Here is a 25,384-nt window from a genome sequence, read left to right as displayed (position 1 = left end):
AAAATTCTGGAGATTGATAAAAATAAATGAAAAATCATTAGGCATCTCTAATACCTTGTCATGATGGGTAGTCAGTCATATTACTCTCCTGCCTTTTTTTTTTAATCTAGACCTCTAGATTTTCTTCACTGAGACAGATACCAGGTTCTATGCCACTTCTTTTTTTCACATAAAGGCAGTGCTTAAACATTTAAAAAATCAGCATGATCATATCAGTAAATCTGTTTCTTTTCTGTGACATTTTGTTCTTAGTGTCTGTATGCTAAATTACCAGTTTGGATTACAAATATGATTCAGATTTTAATCATGAAAATTAATAGATAGTATGGATTACTCTGACATTATTATTATTTACATAAATTTTTATTTTTATTATTTTATTTACATTTTTATTTTTATTTACATATAAAATATTTGTAAGCTTATTAATGTCATGTAATTAGCCTAATATATATAATCAAACAAAACTTTTATGACATTTGACTATAATTAAGCCTCAGTTTCTTCATCTATAAAAAGGAAATAAAAATAGCAGGTACCTCCCTAGGGTTATTATAAAGATCAAATGATGTAACAATTGTAAAATGATTAGCATAGCTCCTGGCACATAATAAGAACTATATAGATGTTGACTATAATAATTATTATTGTTATTTCATAAAATGATTTTTTATTTTTTTAAGGGATTGGAGAAAAAACATCATTTTGTGTAGAAGATCACAACCAGGTTTGTCAGTGGGACAGATGACTTTTAACCCCAAGAATTGGCGCCAACTGTGCTTATCTAATACAAATTATATAACTGTATGGAATATTGAAAGATTCAATAAGGATCATTATTTTAAACCCAAGTAAGTAAAAAAATAAAACAATGGCATTTCTTTGAATCAATTTACAATGAGCATCAGCATTGTCAGTAATTTCAAAATTTTATGTAGTGATCCCCCCTTAAAAATGTCATGCCCCTCATTTAATTTTTTAAATAAATTTATTATTTACTTTTAACATTCTTTTTAAAAATTGAGTTCTAAAAAAAAATTAGTTCTTTTCTTTCCTTTCACCCATTGAGAAGGCAAGCAATGATATCAATTACAAATGTAAAATCAAACAAAGTATATTTCAGTACCAGGCATGATGCCCCCCAAAAGCAAGAAAAACAAAGTGAAAAAAGTTATATTTCAATCAGTACTCAGAGCACATCAGTTTTCCCTCTGAAGGTGGATCACTTTTTTTAATCATGAGTTCTTTGGAAGGGTCTTAGATCACTCTTAAGCAGAATTGCTAAGTTTTTCTCAGCTGATCATTATTATAGTATTGGGCTGTTTACAATATGGTTCTGGTTCTGCTCAATTCATTTTGCAGAATTCAATTTATATAAGGATTCCCAGATTAAAAAAAATCCTGTTTGTCATTTCTTATAGCACAAAAGTATTTCATCATAATAATATATTACTATTCATTCTCCAATTCATTCACAGTTCATTCAGTCATCCTCCAAATGATGGTTATCTCCTTAATTTTCAATTCTTTGCCCACATAAAAAGAGCATCCTTTCTCTCTTTAATTTCCTTGGGATACAGATTCTGTAGTAATATTGAGTCAGAGGATATGCACATAAGAAAATTGTTCTCAAGAATGATCGGACTAACTCAGAATCTGCCAACAGTGCATCAGTGTCTCAATTATTATACATCCCCACTAACATTTGTCATTCTCCTTTTCGATCACGTTAGCCCATCTGATAGGTATGGAGTAATGCTTTAAAGTTGTTTTAATTTGCATTTCTTTATTCATTAGTGATTGAGAGCATTTCTTCACATGACTATATGATGGCTTTTGATTCCTTCTTCTGAAAATTGCCTATTCCTAGCCTTTGATCATTTATTAACTGGGCAAAGCTCTTTATTTTATAAATTTGACTTGGCTCATGATATATTTTAAGATATGAGGCTTTTATCAGAGAAGCTTGCTGTAAATCCCTCTTCTTCAGCTATTTGATTTCATTCTAACCTTGGCTACTTTGTTTGTTTGTTTGGGTAATTGTAAAAGTACCCATTTAACCCCACCCCCTCTCCCACCATGGTCCTATCTGTTTGATCATATTTTTTTCCTTTATTCATAGATCTGACAGGTAAAAAATTTGCATGCTCCTCTAATTTGCTTATATCGCCCTTTTGTCTAAATGATTTATTCATTTTGGCCAAAAGTTCATATATGGTGAGAGATGTCTCTGCCTAATTCTGTCAAACTGTTTTAAGTTTTCCCAGCAATTTTTGTCAAATAGACAGTTCTTGACCTAAAGCTTGGATCTGTAGGTTTATCAAACTCTAGATTAATATAGTCATTTATTACTGTGTATTATGAGCCTAACCTATTGCATATGTAGCTTCTATTTCGTAGACGGTACCAGATTGTTTTAATGATTAATGATTACTGTTTTGTAATGTAATTTGAAGTACAGTACCTTCCTTCACAATTTTCCCTACTGATTCCTTTGATAACATTGTCCTTTTATTTTATTTTCTGGCTCTAAAAATGAATTCTTGGATAGTTTGATTGCTATGGAACTAAATTAATTTTGGTAGAATTATTATTTTTATTGTCTCAGCCTTCCCATAATGACTATTTCTCTACTTATTAAGAACTATGCTATTTGTGTGAAAAGTTCTGTATTTGCTTAGTTCTTGGGTTTGTCTTGATAGTTAGACCTCCAACTTTTTTACATTGTATTCAATTATTTTAAATGAAAATTTTCTAACTCAATTTGGTTTTGATGAGTAACATTCAGAAGTGCTGATGACTTCTGTGGATTTATTTTTTATCCTGAAACTTTGCTAAAGTTCATTTTTTCAACTAAATTTCTTAGTTGATTCTCTAACTATACAATTATGTAATCTACAAAGAACAAGTGTTTTTTCTTTGCTTATATTTATTCCTTCAATTTGTTGTCTTATTGCTATAAGTTTGCATTGAATAACAAATTATTGAATAATAATAGCATTGAATAATAATAACAATAAACTAGCAATATTGAATAAAAATGGGTATCCATGCTTCACCCCTGATCTTACTGAGGAGGCTTTTATTTATCCCCTTATAGATAATGGTTGCTTTTAGTTTTACAGAGATGCTACTTGTCATTTTAAGAAAAGGTCCATTTATTCCTTTGGTTTCTAAGATTTCTAATATGAATGAGTGTTGCATTTTGTCAAAAAAAATTTCTGCATCTGTTGAGATGATCATATGATTTTACTAGTGATATAGTCAATTATGCTTCTTGTTTTTCTAATATTGAACCAGCTCTGCATTCTTGGTTTTCCACATGACCTGATCAGTGGGTATGATCTATGTGATATATTGCTGTAATCTCCTTGTCATTATTTTATTTAAAATTTTTGCATCAATATTCATTAAGGAAATTGGTCTATAGTCTTCCTTATGGTTTTTCTTTTCCTGGTTTGGGTATTACAAACATGTGACATAGAAAGAATTTGTGGGATTCTTTCTTTACCTATTTTTTTCAAATAGTTTATACAATATTGACAATTGTTCTTCAATTATTGACAGAATTCATTTGTAAATCCATAAGGTACTGGGAATTTTTTCTTGGGGAGATCATTTATAGCTCGTTTAATTTCTTTTTCTCAGATAGGGTTATTTGAGTATTGTATTTCCTTTTCTGTTAGTCTGACAAATTATGTTCTTTATAAATATTTATCCATTTTTGTCAGATTGTTAGACTTATTGGCATTGAATACTTATTTTAATTTCATCTTCATTCACCTTTTTCATTTTTCCTTTCAGTTTTATTAATCTCTATTTTGATTTTCAGGATTTCCGTTTTAGTTTTTAATTGCTGATTTTTAATTTGTTCTTTTTTCCTGTTTTTTTATTTTTATTTTTGCTGAAGCAATTGGGGTTAAGTGACTTGCCCAGGTTCACAGAGCTAAGAAGGGTTAAGTGTCTGAGATCAAATTTGAACTCAGGTCCTTCTGACTTTAAGGTTAGTGCTCCATGCACTGCACCACCTAGCTGCCCCTTTTTTCCTGTTTTTTTTTTTTTTTTAATTGCACTGCCCAAACATTTCATAAAACAATTTAAGTAATTCTAGCTCATACAAATCTTAAACACATGAGAAAAATAAAATATATAACATGTAACTATAAAGTCCTTGATTATTTTAATATTAAAAATATAATAACAACCATAAAATAATGTTTTGATGCGACTCTATGGTCTCTTTTTTGGTGCAAAATTTCTCAATGATGTAGTGATGACATTGTTTTTCATAATGCTCTTTCAATTAGTGATTAAGATTAATATTTTGTTCATTTACAGAAAAAAATCCACAAGATTTTGCAATTATTTATGAAATTTGTGACACTTTTAATAAACTAGAAAATTCTTTTGCTTGTAGTTAAAATATAATGAAATTTTAGAATTCAAATATTGTTTAGCATTAGACAAATCTGTTAATTGTTCTAAAACAAATAGAGTAAGACCAAATATATCATAAATATATTCCTGGTAAATGAGTATTTTTTCTATCTATATTTAAAAATATCTAATCTTTAAAATCAAGTAAAAAGTGCTCCTAAAGACCATTCAGGTAACTAATAAGCAGATTTATTTCTTATTTCAAGGAAAAGTATTTTTAAAATTAGAGAAAATATATAATTTTGTAAACTTATCAATAACTTTTTCATAAGTACTTTATCTTGCTGAATCAGAGTATGATGAGGACTTTGCATAATTTTATTGGTTATTCATTTTTTTCCAAAAAGGTCTATGGAATATGAAAGTTTCAGAGACATATTTTTGTTTTAACATGAATTTGATTGATGTGGAATCAGGGAAACCTAAATTTGAATACTGACATTTAATCTCTGTCAACCTCAATTTCCTCATCTATAAAATGAGGATAATGTTGATTCAGTGACACTGCCCTTCTCAATGTTCCATGAACAAAACACTCCATCTCTTCACTGCAAGCAATTTCTCTGGCTGTCCCATAAGGTGTGGAATGCTCTCCCTCATTTTTACCCACTGATTTCCTTCAAATCCCCTTTTATTGCCTTCATGCTGCTTATTTCTCATGTATCTTGTATATAGTTTGCACACATTTGTCTATTTGTTGTAATTTCCTTGTGAGGAACTGCCTTTTGTGTTTTTTTGTTTCCTTGGTGCTTAGCACAGTGTCTGGCACACAGCAGGCACTTAATAGAGGTCTACTAAGTGATTGACTAACTAGCATCTACTGTGTAGCTTTGCAAAGATTATATTATACAAAATAACTAGAAAATCTTGAAGTACTATATAAATGTTAGCTCTTCCTAAAATGGTGCGCAGGGAGATGATTACTGGGGAAGGTGACCCAAAAATTGTTTCTTTTATCTCATTTTGTTTTCTGAATTCTTGTCTTCCCTATGACCTTTTTGTCTTGAAGTACCTATTCATGGAAAAAAAAAAAACCTCATAGTTTTTTATGATAATATAAAAGTTGTAGAGGGTTACAGTCAGTGGGGAAACTCTGGGTGAGGTTTAGGACTCTTCAGGCCAGAGGGAACCTGCTAACAATGTCTGGTCTGGCTCCCCATCTCCCCAAGGGCTCTCAGCCTTCCTGAGAAGTCAGGGACGCAGTGACAACCTGTGCTGTGATTGAATCAGAGTGATACCAGGTGGCAAACTGCATACAATAGCAAGTTGTTCATGTAGTCCCACATGGGCAGTGTTGTTTTTGTTAATTATAAAAAGAGGAAAGTTGTTGAAATAAATGGACTCCATTTTTCCACCATCTTCAGGAGACCCGCCTTATCATTTTTCTACTAAAACAGTATTTTTTAATCATCCTGGCATGGGGACTCTAGAAAGCAGGACACAACAAAAAGTGTTTTATGTTCTGCTCCCACAGTCATGTTATTGTATAAATAACCATTTTAATGGAACTTATATTTACTAATGTTTTAATTTAATATCACATTGATTTTCAAAAATATTCTTTCAACTTTCCCTACTCACAAGTCATCCTCTTTAACAAAGATTAAATTTTAAAAAAATTAGCAAAACTAACATATCATGGAATCTGTCAGAATATGTAATAAGGTATATGTAAAAATCCACTTTCCTCATAGATCCTCCCTCTTTGTAGTGAAGGGGGTATTAGGCAGTAAAGTAAATTTTCTCAACTTTTCTCTGAAACCATGATTATTCATTATAACTATATACTATCCAGTTCATATAAACTTTCTCATGTTTCTCTGAATTCTTCATTGTTCCTTTTTTTCTTACCATGTAACAATTTTCCCTCGTATTCATACAACACAAGTATTTTAGCCATTCCTCAATCAATGGGCACACATTTTCTATTTCTTTACACAAAGAAGTTTCTCTCAAAAAAAGTTCTCATGAATATTTTGGCATAAAATTTCTATCTTTTGCATCCTTGAAATATAAACCTGTAGTGGTGTAATCTCTGGGTTAGTCACTTTTAAATTAAAATTCCAAATTACTTTTCAGAATGTTTGGGCAGTTCATAATTCCATCAAAGTGTACGAATGTATCTCTTTTTCCACAGCTTCCTTCAATATTTCTTCAAAATATCTGCATATTTTGTCATTTACCAACTTGAGATGTATGAGGTTGAAACTTAAGCTTGTTTTTAATCTTATCTAGATATACATAGTAAATGTCTATCATTTTTGGATATCAGACTTTTTATCAGAGATATTTTCCCAGTAGAATATTATTCTTGCAAAACTTTTAAATTTAATGTAATAAAGCTTGTCCATTTTTTTTTATAATTGTCTCTAATCATCTTTGCCAGAAGGAAGGTTGAGAATTTGTCTACCCATTGTTAAGGGAGCTCATTCTGGTTCTTTTCTAATTCTTTTATGCTATGGTTGTTAATATTCAGGCCACATTACCATCTGGATTTTATTGTAGGAGATAGTATAAGATGTTTGTTTAAACTAATTTCTGGAAGCCAGACTGCTTTACATTTTCCCCCATCAATTCTTATCAATTAGGGGTTTATTATATAGTGATCACTGAGTTCAGTGACATGTAATTCTTCCCTCCCTGGCATATTCCACTTAAAATCCTGCCATTTGGGTTCTTTTAGTCCAAATAATTATTTGACTTATGCTAAAATATATATATATATATGTACATATTATGTAAGCTCTTTTTGATTCCCAGGATGCCATTCTGTGGTCTTTGAAAATGGAAGGGCTAAATGGAGAAGATAGAACAATATTAGTAACTTTTTGTCTCACTTCCTTTTTTGTTCTACATTACTGTCTTTCCTACAATATCATGAATGCTAACTTGAAAAAGAGATTCAAAAGCTCATAGACATTGTGAGAACTAGACAACATCATCAAAGTGAAATTATTTCTCAACAGACAATTTGATTCAATTCAACAAGCCAGGAATTGTGCTGGGTGATTGGGATAAAAAGAAGGAAAAACCAGTATCTACCCTTGAGGAATTTATATTTTATAGAGATGGGGGAAATTGCTTTGGGTATAATATCATAATTTGCTGTGTGTATAGTCAGATCAAAGAAAAAAAATAAAAATCAACATAAAGGTAGCAATAAGGTTAAAGCAAAGAAGACAGTACAAATAACAGCAGCAGCTTCAGCATGACCAAGTCAGAATGATCACTAATGCAGAAATATAGAAAATGAATAACAACAATATTTATATTGTTTTTTCTACAAAAGATTAACCAATAAATATAATTATCATAAGAAGGCTAAAAGAGCCCCAAAACTGCTATAGTCAAACAAAAACACTTGATCTCCTTGCTAGATATAGAAAGATGGCAGTGAAAAACCTACTAGTTTATAAACCAACTTCATTTTAAAAACATGATGCTACCATCATCAGAAAGTTATATGTAATAATGATTTTTTTAAAAAGGAAAAAGGAGTGAAACTGAAATTAACTCTATAGAAAGCTTGACATGAGACTCCAATGAAAATATAACATCTTAAGAACATTTATAGGCAAAATGGTTGGAAGAGAGTAGGTAGAAAATGGAAGAAATTTTTCACTTTTTCTACAATAATCCATTTGTATTATGCTTGAAAAAGGAAAGAATATATTTAGATGCTAACATTTTAATCAGTGATATCTATATAAGAAGCTGAAATGGCAGCCAAGAAAATGAAATTAGGAATAATGCCTAAATCCAACAAATACATTCTTACAAACTTCATCATTGAAGCAACATAATTTTGGAAATACCAAGGGCACAGTTTATATGATTCTATGATATTTCAAGATATGGCATTTTCCCATGCCAAAATGCCAAAAGAATTTTTAAAAGATAGTAATACGAACCAAAAAAGGAATTGAAAAAATATCGGTAACTGGTAATCTTGTATCTATTATCTTTATAATCTACACACATACCAAAAGTAATATCTGATGAATACATGAAGAGAGAATAGGCATGTCTTCATGAATGTTTCTCTATATCAGACCATATTTTTACATTCATTTATCCTGAAATTTAATATTAATGTACACTTTGGTTGATAAAAATAATTTTTAAACATTTGCCTCAGAAAAGCAAAGTGGAGCCTTAAAGTTTCTAGGCTTATGTTAAAATAATGCAAGAGTCCTTGATAGAGATCTCTGTTTCAAAAGCTTCTGATAATTCTATGGCAATCATAAAAAAGTGTATTCGTCAAAGGTATTTGTCAGTATTGTGGGGGATGTGAAAAGTCAATATGTATAACAATTTTTCAGCAAGAGGTATGTTTCTCTGGAGAAATTCATCATATACAATGTAAAAAATAAGCAAAAGTGAATTTTCTGATTTCATAAACCCATTTTTTTCTCTTTACATGGTTTTGCACAATACTAGCAAAACTTAATTTCTAAATAACGTCTAGATATTTTGGGGGTTTTATATCAGTATGAAGAGAAACAAGGTTAGTTTGGTCTGTAGAGTGCAGGAGCCTGGGAAGGCAGGGCTTGAGATAACAAAGGCCACAGTTTACTGAGTAAGTGAAGTGGCAGTCAGACTTGCACTTTAGGAAGCATAGAGAAGATTGATTGGAGGAAGGAGGGAAATTAAATAGGGAGCTGTTACAAGTCCAGGTAATAGCGAATGAGGACCTAAACTTGGGTGATTTTTATCTGAGGAGAGTGAAGAGGACAAATGGGAGAGAAGTTGCAGAGATAAAAGTGACTAGATTTGCAAAATGCTTTGATTATTTGGGTGAAAGAATATGAGGAATAGTATAGGAGACTGTGATCCTGAGTGACTAGGGGGTGAAAGTTGAACACTGGTACCACTGAAGAAAAGATAACTATAAGAAAATTCGTAAAAGCAGATAAAAATCCATCTATATTTTTGTCAGTTGAAGAGGTCCTTTAATCAACAGGTGACTGCTACAGAGCTTGCTCTCTTAAAGGGTCTGGAAAGTTTATGTTGATCTGGGAAACAGTCTGTAGTACCACTGTATATTAGGTTTTTCCTTGGAACAGAAAGGGAGAAATTGGGGAATTTGTACAGATGTAGGATCAAGGAGAAAGAGGGTATATTAGGGATTAATGAAGTCATGCTAAAACCCTTCTGAGATTGTGCTACAGCCTCTCAAGGGGTTAGAACCCCTATTTTGCACACTTCTGATTTAGGTAGCTAATTTCATTGTAATGCAAAGTTACAATTCATATAGAAATGACCAAGGAATTTTTTTAAAAATCTCCTTTTTATGAGAAATATTTTTCTATTAATGATATTTCTGACTACTTTAACATTTCTATTTCTTTAGGCCAGTAAATCTTCCTACAGAAGATGGGACTTTTATAAAAGATCATGTAGGACTGTTCTCTCAAGGGCTCAAAGATCCTTCCTATGGACCCATATTACCATTTTCTTCTGTTGCTGGGTTAGTTGGTCCAGAAGCAGAAACTTTCAAGGTAATTGCCAACACATTCTTTTCTCAGTAATCCAATCCACATATTTAATAAAGGGGCACTTGAACTAAAACTTGGAAGCTGGATTGTAAGAAAACAGTCATATATAGGTCATTAGACACAGACTATACCTGTTCTCACTTTAGCTCTAGATGTAATTCAATTCAATTCAGCACATATTGTGAAATCTCTCTTTTCTCTCTGTAGAGCACTGGGCAAGGAACAAGAGGAAAATAAGTTGTGACATCATTGAGGGGAAATGTCTAACCAGTTCTTTATTCTTTTTCTTATTCTATATTTATATTCTATAAAACAGGAATAATAACCACTTACCTTAAGGATCTGTTATGGTATAGAGGATACCAAAATTCTTTGAAAACCACAAGTCACAATATAAATATCTGTCATTATTTGTTATATACTAGTTTGGGAAAAAGGAGTATATTCTATGGCTTAAGAATAGGAAAGAACAGATCTTTTCTTTAGCTGTTGATGTTTAATTGAGAGTATAATTCATTGGGCATGAAACTTTGTTTAAAAAAAAACCTTCACTTAAATATATTATTATAATTTTAGGCTTATTTTAATAACTAGTTAAATATATTTTAAATATTTATCTTTTGGGAATGGAGGCTTAACTGCTATATAAATACTACTTAGATCTTCTATATAATACCTAGGTCTGCTATACATACTCTTGCAGGGATCCTCAAGGCCGCGGGCCAGATGCAGCAGCTGAGGACGTTTAACCCCCTCACCCAAGGCTAAAGTTTCTTTATTTAAAGGCCCACAAAACAAAGTTTTTGTTTTTACTATAGTCCAGCCTTCCAACACTCTGAGGGACAGTGAACTGGCCACCTATTTAAAAAGTTTGAGGACCTCTGCGGTCTTTGGTCTTCAAAAATAACTATCTTTTTGTGTCTTCATTTAGGATGTTGGTTTTTTTCTGGGTTTTTAGCCCATGCTTCTTAATTGTATATATTGTTATTCTTAATTGTCTTCATTATTTATTATTATTTGCCTCAGTTTCTTATCTATAAAATGGGAACACATTGGAGAAGGAAATGGCAAACCATGCCAGTATCTTTGCCAAGAAAACCCCATGGATAAAAGACCATGAGATCTGACCGTGACTGAATAAATAAACAACAATAACAGTAATCAGTAGTGACTTAAGAGCATTTCTTCATTTGACTACACATAACTGATTTTTTTTGAAAACTGCTTGTTCATGACCTTTGACTAATTAGTGCTTATTTTTATAAATTTGCTTTTATCATAGAAACATACTGTAAATTCTCCTTCCCCAGTTTCCTGCTTTCTTTCTAATCTTGATTTCATTGTTTTTATTTGTGCAAAATTTTTAAAAATTTGATGTAATCAAGATTATCCATTTTATCTCCTGTGATTCTCTTATTTGGTTACAAATTCTCCCTTAATCCATAGATCTGACAAGTAATTTCCATGCTCCTCTAATTTTCTTTTGATATTACCCTTTATGTCTAAATCATATATCCATTTTAAGCTCAAGTTGGTATATGGTGTGAGATATTAGACTATGCCTAGTTTCTGCCAAACTGCTTTCCAGTTTGCCCTGCAATTTTTGTCAGTTATTAGCCCAAAGTTTGGATTTTGAGTTTGTCAAACTCTAGATTACTATGGTCATTTACTATTGTGTATTATGTACATAATCTACTCCACTGATACTCCATTCTATTTCTTAGCCAGTACCAGATTGTTTTGATGATTACTGTTTTGAAATATTGTTTGAAATATGGTACCTTCTTTTACATTTTTTCCCACTGATTCTTTGGATATTTTTATCTTTTGTTCTTGGGCAGTTTGATTAACATGGGAGTAAATAAATTTATTTTGGCAGAACTGTAATTTTTATTATATTGGTCACCCTAGCCATAAACAATTACTATTTCTCCATTTGTTTAGATGGGGTTTTTTTTTTTAACGTATAATATTTTGTGTTTGTTTTCATGTAGTCCCTGGGTTTGTCTTGATAGGTAGATTTCCTTTCAACTTAGTTTTGTTGATAATGTTTAGATGTACTGATCATTTATTGTTGGAATCCTTACTAACTGCTAACTAATTAGAGTTGATCTGATCTTACAAGAAGATGTTTTGGGCAAAACCTGAAACAAGGTACTAAGTAGAACTAATTAATACAAGGCTTGTGTTCACACCTTTACTCATTGGAGTTCAATGAGTTCACACCTCCCTTGAAGCTCTTTGGGCCAGAGAGCACTAGCATAAATAGAGCTTCAATGGGCCAGTCAAGAAAGTTTTTCAGAGGAAGACTAGTCGAGATATGCCAGAAGCCCTCTCTCCGAGGCGAGGCAAGAGAGAATACATTGTTCCTCTTGGCTGGCTGGTGGCAGACGAAGTTCCTCAGAGTGAAGAAGCTACAAGTCGAGATTTCACCAGAATGACATGAAGAGTGGAGCTGGCTGGAGGCTGAAGAAAGCAGAGGCAGAGGCTGAAGGACAAAACCTTTGGATTTGGCGACATTTGGAGAGAGCTCTTGGAACCAAGCAGAGAGATAGGCCTCTAAGCTAACCGGGCTATATTGGAGATAATAAAAGATCTGAACTTTTATCACCTGGCTGCATTTTGAGAAGAAAAAGCTCACCACATTTTGGCGCCCGAACAGGGACCGATTCAGATCCATCTGAACTAGATCACAACATTTTGGCACCCAACGTGGGGCTAACAGACCTCCTCAGTGGATTTCAGTGGAAAAGCTCCGATCCTGATTCAAGTGGAAAAGCCTCTGATCCTGATCCAGTGGAAAAGACTCTTCAACCCAGAAATTAGGATGAGTGCAACAAAGAAATTTTGTTAGAAGAGTTAAAGTAGAATTTCAGCTAAGATGGGACAGATATTTAGAAAACAGCTTGTTTCTGTTCAAGGAAAATGTTTAGAGAGCATTGTCAAAATTATGGAAAGCCAAGGTTTAATTATAAGTTTACAGCAAATCACTGAACTTTTACAAACTGTAAAGGACATATGTCCTTATTTCTCTCTTGATAAGGAATTAGATCTAAATGAATGGAAATTGGTTGGAGAGGATCTTTGTCAATTCTATGATAAAAATGGGCCTAACTCAATAATTAATACATATAATGTAATACAATTGGCTATAAGAAGTTATTTAAATGATAGAATGATGAAAAGGAAAGTACAGGAGGAAGAAGTGCCAACTTTACTAGGTGAAAAGGAGGACGAATCAGATGAGAATGGAGTTAATTACAATTCTGAGTGTGATACTTCGCAGCAGGAGGAATTAGATGATTCCACATCTCATGACCCTCCCCCTGCAATTAACCCTTCATGGGTGGAACAAGGGGGAGGGAGAGAGACAGAAACACAGTCAGCTTCTCCTGTAAAGCAGAATTTGACAAGATTAGAAAAAGCATTAATTAAAGCAAAAAATGAAGGAGAAGATATATCTGATTTTACAAACGCATATCCTGTGATTGAAGAGCTCAACTCCTCAGGTCAAAAAGAGAAAAAATACACTCCTTTTAATTTGGGAAAAATTAAAGATTTGAAAAAGGGTTGCACTCTTTATGGGGCTACATCATCTTATGTGAAGATGTTACTGGATAATTTGTCTTATGAAATCTTAACCCCAAATGACTGGAAATCCATTGCTAAAACATGTCTTGAACCGGGACAAAATTTATTGTGGCTTTCGGAGTTTCATGAATTATGTAGGATTCAAGCCCAACGCAATAGGCAAACAGGAGCTATTGTACAAGTTGCTTTTGACCAACTAGCTGGTGAAGGTCAGTATGCAGAGAGTTCAGAACAAATTTATTATCCCATAACAGTGTATGAGCAAATTTCTAAGGCTGCAATAAAAGCTTGGAATTCTCTCCCTGGACAGAAAGATGGAAATAATGCTTTCACAAAAATAGAGCAAGGTCCCAATGAACCTTTTGCAGATTTTGTGGGACGTTTACAAACAGCTGTAATAAGAACCATTGGAAATAATGCAGCAACAGAAATAATGACTAGACATTTGGCTAAGGAAAATGCCAATGAGGTCTGCAAAAGAATTATATGGGGGCTAAACAAAGATGCTCCTTTGGAGGAGATCATAAGACGCTGTGCCACAGTGGGCATAAATGCTTATTATGCCCAAACTATGATGAACATGGAAAGACAAGATCCTTCTTGGCAGAGGAATTCTAGAGAAACTCGTCGATGTTTTCAGTGCAGAAAAGTTGGACATTTGAGAGCTTATTGTAGATATGGAGATAGAGTGAGAAGACGGGGTGAGAGAAAACTCAAAACCCCATGTCCAAAATGTAACCAAGGCTTTCACTGGGCCTCTGAATGTAGGATGACCCAGAGAAATGAGAGGCAGGATCCAACTCCAAAGTATCAATCAAAGGACAGGTGGGGCATGATAGCAGCTGAGGTTACACCTAGAGAGACTTTAGAAATTCAGAACTCTGATGTCATCAACCAACAGAAAAGCAATCAGGATTACAGTTGGGAAGAATACAGGCCTTTTAAGACAACAAAGCAATATCCAGTGCAAACAGCTCCAATGTAATTACCAGATGATGATGAGAAATCCCAAATTTGGTAAATAGAAGGGAATTAGGTTAACTGCTTGGGGAAGTGGATCTGTTTATATTTCCACAGATGGAGAAAGAATCAGATAGCTGACAATGAGACTGTTAAAAGAACTTTTTAAAATCCCAGGAATCATTGGATTTCCTAAGACAAGATGTGACTGTTTCAGTTCTTGAAAAACTAGCAAGAATCATTGGATTCCTTAAGATGAAAAATTGTTGATGAGACTTTTTGCAGTACTTCAGAGCTTACAGGAACTATTGGATTCCTGGCACATGAACTAATGGACAATAGATTCCTTATGGACTATTTCTAGGACTTATGGACATGTGTAAATTTTCAGGTTGATTCTTGTTATTTGTTACATTACTACTAGCCTGTGTTATATTGCTATGTGCTTATGTAAATTATGTATAATGCCTCCCATATTAATGGATTTATATATACCATGTATATCTGTTACAAAGTTCTGGCCCATATTGATGGATTTATGTGTACCCCTTCAGAAACCCACTATGTTCCAAAACAAAAGAAAGGGGGAGATGTTGGAATCCTTACTAACTGCTAACTAATTAGAGTTGATCTAATCTTACAAGAAGATGTTTTGGGCAGAACCTGAAACAAGGTACTAAGTAGAACTAATTAATACAAGGCTTGTGTTCACACCTTTACTCATTGGAGTTCAGTGAGTTCACACCTCCCTTGAAGCTCTTTGGGCCAGAGAGCACTAGCATAAATAGAGCTTCAGTGGGCCAGTCAAGAAAGTTTTTCAGAGGAAGACGAGTCGAGATATGCCAGAAGCCCTCTCTCCGAGGCGAGGCAAGAGAGAATACATTGTTCCTCTTGGCTGGCTGGTGGCAGACGAAGTTCCTCAGAGTGAAGAAGCTACAAGTCGAGATTTCACCGGAATGACATGAAGAGTGGAGCTGGCTGGAGGCTGAAGAAAGCAGAGGCAGAGGCTGAAGGACCAGACCTTTGGATTTGGCGACATTTGGAGAGAGCTCTTGGAACCAAGCAGAGAGATAGGCCTCTAAGCTAACCGGGCTATATTGGAGATAATAAAAGATCTGAACTTTTATCACCTGGCTGCGTTTTGAGAAGAAAAAGCTCACCACATTTTGGCGCCCGAACAGGGACCGATTCAGATCCATCTGAACTAGATCACAACAATTTATGTATGTTTATTTTGTATCCTATAACTTTGCTAAAGTTGTACATTTTTTCAACTAGTTTTTTAGTTGATTCTCTAGGATTCTCTCAGTATACCAAGGTATTATGCAAAGACTGATAGTTTTGTGTCTTTATTGCCTATTTTTATTACTTCAATTTATTGTCTTATTGCTATAGCTAAAATTCTATTACAATACTGAATAATAATGGACATCCTTGTTTCACCCTATTGGAGAGGCTTCTCGTTTATCCCCATTACAGATAATGGTTGCTGTTTGTTTTAGATAGACACTACTTATCATTTTAAGAAACTCTATATTTAATCTGTGATGTCTAGTATTTTCTAATAGGAATGAGTATTGCATTTTATCAAAATCTTTTGGTTTTGGATCCAGATTATTACATGATTATTGTTAGTTTTACTATTGATATAGTCAATTATGCTTCTAGTTTTCCTAATATTTTACTAGCCCTGATTCATAGTAGACGATTTTTGTGGTATATTGCTCTAATATCCTTCGTAGTATTTCACTTAAAATTTTTGCTTCAATATTCATTAGGGAAATTGGTCTATAGTTTTCTTTCTGCTCTTCCTAGTTTAGGTATCAAAACGATGTTTATGTCATAGAAAGAATTTGATAGGACACCTTAACTATTTTTTTTCCAAACAGTTTATATAGTATTGGAATTGTTCCTTAAATGCTTAGTAAAATTCACTTGTAAATCCATCTGGTCATGGGGATTTTTTCTTGGGGACCTCATTGATGACTTGTTCAATTTCTTTTCTTTTCTCTCTCTTAATTTTTTGCTGAGACAATTGGGGTTAAGTGATTTGCCCAAGGTCACACAGCTAAGAAGTGTCAAGTGTTTGACGTCAGATTTGAATTCAAGTCCTCCTGACGTCAGGGCTGGTGCTCTATCCACTGCACCACCTAGCTGCCCCCAATTTCTTTTTCTGAGAAAAAGTATTTAAAGATTTAAGTATTCTGTTTCATTTTCTGGTTATCGGGGCAATTTACATTTTTCTAAATATTCGTTAATTTTACTTAGATTGTCAGATTTATCAGCATAAAATTGGCATTACATTTCCTAATAATTGGTTTAATTTCATCTTCATTGATCCTGCCATTACTTTTTATTTTTGGTACTGGTAGTTGGGTTTTTTTTTTCTTTTTTAAGAAAACAAATTAACTACTAGTGATAAGGTCTAGATTTAGAGAACCAAAATGAGATTAGGGTTTCTGGTGGTCAGGGAGTTAAATGATAAGGTCTAGAGACAGGTTCGGGGTTCAGGGAACCAAATCGATCCCCTCAGGATTCAGCGCAAGGGTAGGGAGTTTTGGGGATTCCCTTCTGGAGGCACAGAGATTCTCTGTAAAGGAATTTATAGAAAATCTAGTTTGATAAAAGAGGTTTATTATAGAGATTGGGAAGTAAAGTTAGAAATCCTGACAGAGAGGCATGAAGTCTGGTTAGGGAAATAGGTGAGGGTAAAGAGAGGATGGCACTGGAAAAGAATATTATCCAGCGGGCAGAGGCTCCTTGGCATAGCAAGCATGGCATGTTTGCACCTCTGCAAAGAGAGGGTTTTAGATTGGCTCTTTTATAATAGCAGTTTTACCTACACACTGAAGGGAACTTGTGGGTGGAGTTCTACAATCTGGGATTCAGCTGAATTTGAATCCAATGAGTTTCTTCAATTCTATAGGATTGGAATTCCTTTACTAGATAATAGAATCAAACTGTTTGTCCCTCGGGCAAGGTCCCTCCCTGAGGCAGAGTTGAAAGAGATTTTCTCCTTCAAGGATTTTAAGAGTTTTGGAGTCCTCTCTTCATTCTCCCCTCAAGCAGTCACCGCCAAATGCATTTGGGATAAAGGGGCGAAGATCTCTTTTTCACTTAACTGCTTCGAGCTGGCAGGGGTGGTAGAGATTTTGGGGGGTTCATGCCAGAAGGTGAGGTGTGAGGTGTGAAGTCTGAAAACAGCAGCAGGGTATCTAAGGGGTATTTGTCCTGGTCAGCTGTCCCCAGTCAGTCATCCCATGTTCTCCCAGCTGAAGGGCAGTTGAAAATCCAAAGTTTGAAGCTTAGAGACAACAGATCTCAGGAGCAGATTAAAAGTGGGGTGTCCTCCAGGGTGGAAATGAGGACATTTAGGAATGGAGCCGTTTTGCAGGAAATGCTTCAGGTCCCTTCTGTGGGCTGCCTTTACAATGCTAGTGGCCCATCGATACTACCTATTGCCAAAGAAAAGTAGGAGAAAATGCTAGGAGCAAAAAGATTCTTTGTCTATAGTAAAGATGTTAAGTAACCTAGAGTTTTGCCCTTTCACTCTAATTTCTGATAAAGCTAATTTGGCCTGGGGGTGGGATCAGGGTGGCAGGGATTACTCAGGCCTTGACACCTATTAGGTTTAATAAGCCACTGATATTCATAGGCTTTTTTTTTTTTAATGCTCTGAATCCCTAGGGTTAATGACTATCCCAGGATTAATTTTTAGAGAGAGTTGGTTCCTCAATCCCACCATGAAATCATCAAAATGGTTTAGACAAAGATCTTGAGCCTTCCCCCCTTCTATCCCCACTCTTTGTGGGGGAGGGGTAGAAAGGGTCAGAGGGAGTGCAAAGTAGCATCACTACCTATCCAGCTTACTGGCCTTGAGGTGTTGGGGCTGTCCTGGCGGGAAAGGGGAAACAGGGCCAGACCCCAAATTCCTACCAGAGAATAGGATTGGGGGGTGGGGGGCAATTCAACCCCTGTGGTATTCACTGTCGTGGTGGAAAGCCAATTCCTCCAGTGCTCCTCCTGCTCAAACTCAGGACAGGGACTGGGGTCTCCTCGGACAGTTTCCAGGGCACCTACAGCAAAAGGCCTGAGTTCAAGGCCTAAGTCTGGGAGGGATTTGCAGTAAAAAAGGTACCTCTAAATTCCTTTTTCTCTCACCAGACCTGAATCCTAGGCTTTTCAGCTTTTCCAGGATTCTGCTTTTAAAGCCTTGCCCTCAGAGTCTCTTTAAGAAAGCTGAACACCCCCAAGACCAAGACCAAGAAGACACATGGCTGTTCTGGGGACCTCCTGGGGGTCCCAGGCCAGCACTCTCTTTGATCTGTCTTGGGGGAATAACCCGAGAAACTTAAGAGAAGCCGTGCTTGAGCCCTTCTCCCACTCTGCTGTTGCATACAGCTCCTGGGGTCTTTAATGGTCAGGCTGTAACCACAAGGAGAAAGGTCACGGAACTAAAGCAAGCTTTGGAGACATCTCTCTACCCTTGGCTGCTGCTCCCTGGACAGGGCGGGGCCAGCTCCTTTAGGTCTTGCTCTCCCAGCAAGCTGGGGGTCTGCTCCCCCTCTCTCGAGTTCCAGCATGGAATCGCCAGGAGCCCTGGCAATTCAGGAAGATGGCACCTCTTTGAACGAGATAAGATGAGATCTTTCAAGACAGTTGTGAAAATCGAGTAAGGCTTCATCTATTTCAAAGTTTGAGTAGGCCTGAAGGACTTAAAGCATTAAGTCAAGGGTTATCCCCTTAAGGATATACTTAAGCCCCCTCCCTGTTATCCCCCTAAGGGCATACTTAAGTCCCCTTCTTGTTATCCTCCCTATTTCAGTCAAATATGGCAACTACATGTCTCCCCGATAATAAGACACTGTCTTATTATATTTTTTGGACAGAAAAACCCCAGAGGGCTTATTTTCAGGGGAGGGCTTATTTTAATGAACATTGACAGCAATTTTAATAAACAGGTAAATGTGAACAAAAAAAGTACCTTTATTCAATAATGATCATGTCATCTTCTTCAACAACATCGTCATAAGTGTCCATACTCTGAATTCCGTCCTGGATGTCTTGCGCCTCTATTTCCTTCAGAAGAAGTGGACCCAATCTGTCATGTCCAGCAATATAGCTCTCTTTAAATGAACCTGTCTTGTCCAGGTAACCTGCTCGTAGTGCCTTGGCGACACAGCTGTCAGTAATTTTATCCCATGACTTCTTCACCCAAGTCACGACTTCTTGCAGACAGGGCTTCACAAAGTTTCCACGCTGATTTCTTTCCATTCTATTTTCAGTGTAGTCATTGACTTCCATGCGCAAATGGTCCTTGAATGGCTTGTTTATTGCAATATCAAGGGTCTGGAGATAGGCAGTCATTCCTGCAGGGATCATTACTTGATCTATTCTTCTCTCTGCAAGGAGGTTCTTCATTTCTTTAGTGAGGTGAGTGCTGGCTGAATCCCAGATTATCAGACCTCTTTGGTTACCTCGCATAACAAGTGGCAGCATTAAATCAACCCACTTTCTTATAACGGCTTGTGTACGCCAGGCTTTTTCGGTTTCAAGAACGTAAATGCCTGATACATCTTATCAATCTTATCTTTCTTGCCCTTGCTGATGATTAGAGGTGTGGCTTTCTTTCCATCCAAACGAATTGCCAAAACACAGGTGACCTGTGCAGACAGAATAATAAAATTATGACCATCAGTCCTTCTTTTCACTCCATCATGCCCCTCAATAATGTTTTAACCCCATCATTCTCCCTGAGTGCTCCTTCTATCCTCCATGATGCCCCCTGAGTTCTTCTTTTATCCTTCATCCTGCCCCCTGAGTGCTCCTTCTATCCTCCATCATGCCCCTTTTATCCTCCATCATGCCCCCTCACTCCTGCTTACATACCGGGTTTTTATGTTGTCCTGCCTCAGCTCTCCTCCGCGGCACTGCTCTCAATGGTGCCAGCAAGCAAATCACTGGGGAAGAACAGGATGACGCGCTCACTGCTGCAGCTCTGATTGGATGCAGCTTGGAGCGCGGCGTGCGTTTCACCTGGAGGGGGGAAGGGGGGCGCGGTGCATACAGAGGGTACCGTAATGTAGCGTGTAGCGCAGGGGATCACCTTCACTACAGTAGCAATCTCAATAGGGCTTATTTTGGGGGGAGGGCTTGCTTTAGAGGAATCTTATACAGTAAGGGGAGGGCTAATTTTCAGGATAGGTCTTATTATTGGGGAAACACGGTATGTACTTATTGGTCAAGTTCAATTTCTTGGGTAGTTCCCGCGTTTAGAATGTAAGATCCTCAGCCAATAAGGATGAGGGTCAGTGATGGGAGGGGGAATTTGCTTTAGGGATTAAAAGCGTAGACCCTGCCCCCTACAGTGCTTCCTCCCATCTATTGTCTGATCGATGGGTGGATCACAAGAATGTAAAATAAACTTTGCTTTGCTTTGAGAGATCTCTCCAGTCTTTTTTTATTAAATGGTTTCTGACCCACACATCTTCCTTCCCCACCCTTGCTCTGGCCTTTCCTCCCCACGGAGTGGGGCTCACAGAACTCAGGGCCTGTTTCAGAGCTCTCCCCCACGGCTTGGCAACCCGCCATTTAAATGCTCCTGTCCTGTCCCCTTATTGGGCACTCTACAGTGGGGAGATTGGGAACTCCATCTTATCTTCTCAAATCTCCAGAAAAGTTTCCCACCAACTTTTAAACTAACAGAAGTCTCCCGACAATCTGGACAAGCGGGCGGCCCTCCCAGACTCTGCCTGGCTCTTAAAGCAGCCACAGCTTCCAGCTCATACATGGGACTTGGTTTCCCTGATTTCCATCCATCCTGCCTTAGGGCATGCCTCCAGCCACAGCCTTTTACAAAGACAGGGGATTCCAAACTGCTCTCAGTTTTTTCCCCTAGCCTCAGGGCACTTGCTTAAACCTTCCTTAGCTCCTTGTGGAGAGATGGATACCACTCTGGGAAAAGCAGGCTCCTAAGTTTCTCAGTTCCGAGAACTTTTGCTCTTAGCTCACTCTCTCCTATTTTTCTGGATTGGCATTCTAGGCCCCTGCCAGCAATTAAAAGTTTCTTTTCTAAGCTCCAACCCTGGCCAGGTTGCAGCTTCGAGAAAGACCTTTGGAATGATGGCTGGGGAATAAAATTCCAAAGCAATGTAATTAAATGTTAAGAGAGTGAAGATAGCTTCTTTCTTTCTTACTCTTCTCATTCCCTGACTGCAGCAGGAAATGAGGAGTTAGGGGGAGAGACTGAAATTATTTGAAAACTCCTTAACTACTTTCAATTCGGTGAACATCTTTAAAGGAAAGAGGCCTTTCCTGTTGCTTTTTCTCTAGCTTGCTGAATTACCTAGTGGGGATTCCTGTGGAGTCTCTCTCTAGACTTGTTCTCTATTCGATAGCTGGTCCCTGACAGATTCTACCTTGCTCTGTTGTGCCACAGTTCTGCCTCAATTTCTTTTGCATTCCAGCTCAAGAAGCATTTTGCTGCTCTCCTTCTCTAGAGAAGGACGAGGGGCTATAGAATCTGGACACTGTCTAGAGTCAGGCGAGGAGCTATTGATTGGAGGACACTAAAGCTTTGTTTTCCCTAGAAGTCAAGGATTTCAGTCTTTCTAGTGATGACTAATTTCCCATTTGGTGACCTTTCATGAGTTTTTTTGTTTGTTTGTTTGCTGTTAGCTCACTCTCTCCTATTTTCTCTCCCAACCCTTTCTTATAGCTGGGAGGGACAGCTCAACACCCCGGGGCATGATCAAGGCTGTCTCGAGCTTCGAGGCTCAAGGAGAGTTTTCTGCAGTAGTATATCTATTTTATTGTTTTGTTTTTTCCCATTAAAACCATTTCCAAGTTTTATTCAATTGGCTTTTATGATTTCAATTTTATTCCTGAATTTCTATTTTGCTGTTTGTTGGGGAATTTGAATGTGTTCCTTTTCTAATTTTTTAATTGCATGCCCAATTAATTCATCTTCTCTTTATCTTTTTATTGACTTGAGCATTTAGTGATAAAATTTTCCCTTTCTGTTGTGGCTGCATCTTACAAATTTTGGCATATTGTCTCACTTGTCATCTTTTGGATTAGATTATCAAGTGAATATAATTTTTTTATTGCAGCATGGCCTTAAAGAGATGTATTTAATATTTCTACTTTTATGCATTTTTGCAAGGTTTTCATTCCTTTATACATTGTCAATTTTTTGGAAGGTGCTATGTACAGCTGTACATAGCTGAGAAAAAAAGATATGCTCCTTTCTATTTGAAATCAGTTTTCTCCAGAAGTTCATCATATAATTTTCTAAAAATTCTCTTCATCTCCTTAATGTCTTTCTTATTTATTAATTTCTGGTTAGATTAATCTAGTTTTGAGAGGGGAAATTTAGGAGAGAGAATTCCTTTATTAGTATAATTTTACTTAATATCCTACTATAATTCACTTAACTTTTCCCTTAAGAATCTGGGTGCCAATTGATGTATATGTGGTTAGTATTGATTATTTATTGTCTGTGGTAGCTTTTTAGCAAAATGTAGTTTCTCTGCTTGTTTCTTTTAAACTTATTTTTGTTTTTACTTTGTCTGAGATCATGATTGCTCCATCTGCCCTTTTTACTACCTCACCCAAAGTAGATTTTTCCTGTCAACATACTAGCTTTTTGTGATCAAGTTATTTTTGTTTACTCATTTTTCCAGCATATTTCTTGACTTTGAACTTTGTGTTGGAGTTAGTCTCTGCTCAATTGGTGTGAGGAACTGTTTTTCACACTGCTATTTTCAGTTATTTCTGGGGTCTTGTAAGTTTTGGGGACTTCTAAGGTGGTGTGATCTGGGAAAAGGTGTGGTCACTATGCTCCTGACTTGAGATCTGCTCTGTACCCAAGAAATGCTCCTGCTCCCCTTCCTATCACAAATGTTAGCACTCCTCTGGCCCTGGAACTGCCTACGGGCAATGGAGTTGCCAAACAGCACCTGGTCTTACAGTGCAAGGTCCCCTGTAATCTTTCTGACAAGTTGTCCCATCCCTTTTCTGTCTCAGGATAGACAATGCCTTAAGCTGCTGCTGATGCTATCACAGATTTCTCAAAAGTCCTAGTTTGTTGTTTCTGCAGCCTATGCCCCACCTCTCCTTCCAATTACCTAAGTTGTCTTGGGCAAAAAATGGTTCACCCTAACCTTTTGTTAGCAATATGGCTTCAGAATTTGACTTGATATATTATTTTAAAGTTGTTTGGAGGAGAATATTGGGACAATTTTTCTGAGTTGCTGCCTCTATTCCAGCATCTTTACAGGTCACCACACATTCCTTTTTTAATTTTACCTTCCCTCTCTCCATTAATTCGCCCTCCAACTTCATGATTTAGTACTACAAATTATATTGTATAATCTGTAAGGTGTTATGGATTTTAGTTCATTATATTTTGGTATAGTGAACTAAATGGTTCCATTCTTCTTTCATTTTTCTTAGTTATTAAAACCCCATTTGTCTTTATTACCTAGTATACTTTACAAATCCCTTGATATCTTTTTAATTCTATAAGTCAGTCTTTTATCTTTTTACTTTCTTTAAAAAAAAAAACCTATAGACAAAGAGTAATTTATTTTATTACATATTCTTTTCTTAATTGTATTATTTACTTTTATTGTTATAATTTCTACATTCCAGTAATTCTGAACCTCTATAACTGTACAAATCTTATTCCCCATTCTCCAATGGCCAATCCCATTTTCCTCAACCCTACCCTCCAGATCTATCTGTATTTCTGCTTTGCTCTCTGAAATGTTTTCTCCATTAACAAATTTCATTTCATTCAAAGCTTTTCTTTTCTCTTCCTCTATCTTCTGGAACACAATGAAAATTAAGTTTCATTAAAACAGAACTCTTAGCCATCATTTTTTATACTGATTTTTCTTCCATGAACACTTCCCAAGTGAATGGTCAGGGATGTTGAAATGTTCCTTGATCCTCAATTGCCACTTTCAAATTCTCTTTTCTCATAATTATTTTTCCTCCAGGGCCAATTCAAAGCATATTTTTAATCAAGATTCTAGTGGCTATTTGCTATCAATTGTTAGAACACTCTTTCTCCTCTACTCAATGAGTGCCTGACTCATGTTTTTTCCTTACCAACATATATATATATATATATATATATATGTTCAATATAAAAACTAATACTCCCTCAAATACTCTAATGTCCTAGGTTCCTCAATTTCTTATTTCTCATTTTTTACTCTTCCATTCCGTCTCAACCATATACAGACATGATTATACCTTTGATTTTTTACCCACAAGTATTTTGCTCCTGAGTTCATAAAACACTGAATTTTCCTTGACTTCAATCTTTTATCATTCCATCTTTCCCACAGTCTTATGATTCCTAAATCTATTTCTTATCATTCTGATCCCAATCTCTCTGCCTCTTGGTTTTTTCCCAGGCCATCACGAACCTTGCATTTTGTTATATTTTCTTCCTTTCCCTGTCCTGATACCCAAATGAGACATTTCTACATTATTCTCTTGAGTTTCTTGCTCCTTTACCTTATCTCCAACAATTCCCTGAAGAGCTCCAATCTTGAATTACTCCCACCATCCAGTAACTTCATTCGTATTCATTACTATTCAATAAAATTTTAAAAAATCCATCAAACTCTGCTGACTGGATCCACTATAAATTTGATACATAATCTACCACACCCTCATTGCATCAAGACTATCCTTTTACACCTCCCCAACTGATTCACTTTTTCACTTACCACAGCACCTTTTCCAAGCATTTTTATTCTTCCTCAAACTTCCACTAGTCCCTTCCCTCTACCCATTTTTTAACCTGAGAAGCTTGTTTTATATTTCAATGAAAAAATTGAGATCATTTGCCAAGAGCTCCTTCTTCATCCCTTCTCAACTTA

General features: G+C 36.0%; 1 protein-coding gene across 1 annotated transcript in view; it reads left to right on the top strand.

The window, feature by feature from the left end:
- LOC127551549 (cilia- and flagella-associated protein 43-like) overlaps positions 1-25,384 on the top strand; it is a 150,460-nt gene that overhangs the window by 6,404 nt on the left and 118,672 nt on the right. The window contains exons 4-5 of the mRNA XM_051981355.1: positions 684-851; positions 9,791-9,938. Coding sequence (XP_051837315.1) covers positions 684-851; positions 9,791-9,938 — 316 coding nt within the window. The remainder of the gene's footprint in view (positions 1-683; positions 852-9,790; positions 9,939-25,384) is intronic.

Source organism: Antechinus flavipes, chromosome 2 (assembly GCF_016432865.1).
Source record: "Antechinus flavipes isolate AdamAnt ecotype Samford, QLD, Australia chromosome 2, AdamAnt_v2, whole genome shotgun sequence".
NCBI lineage: Eukaryota > Metazoa > Chordata > Mammalia > Dasyuromorphia > Dasyuridae > Antechinus > Antechinus flavipes.
Note: the sequence above shows the minus strand (reverse complement) of the source record. Positions and strands in the feature narration are given on the sequence as shown.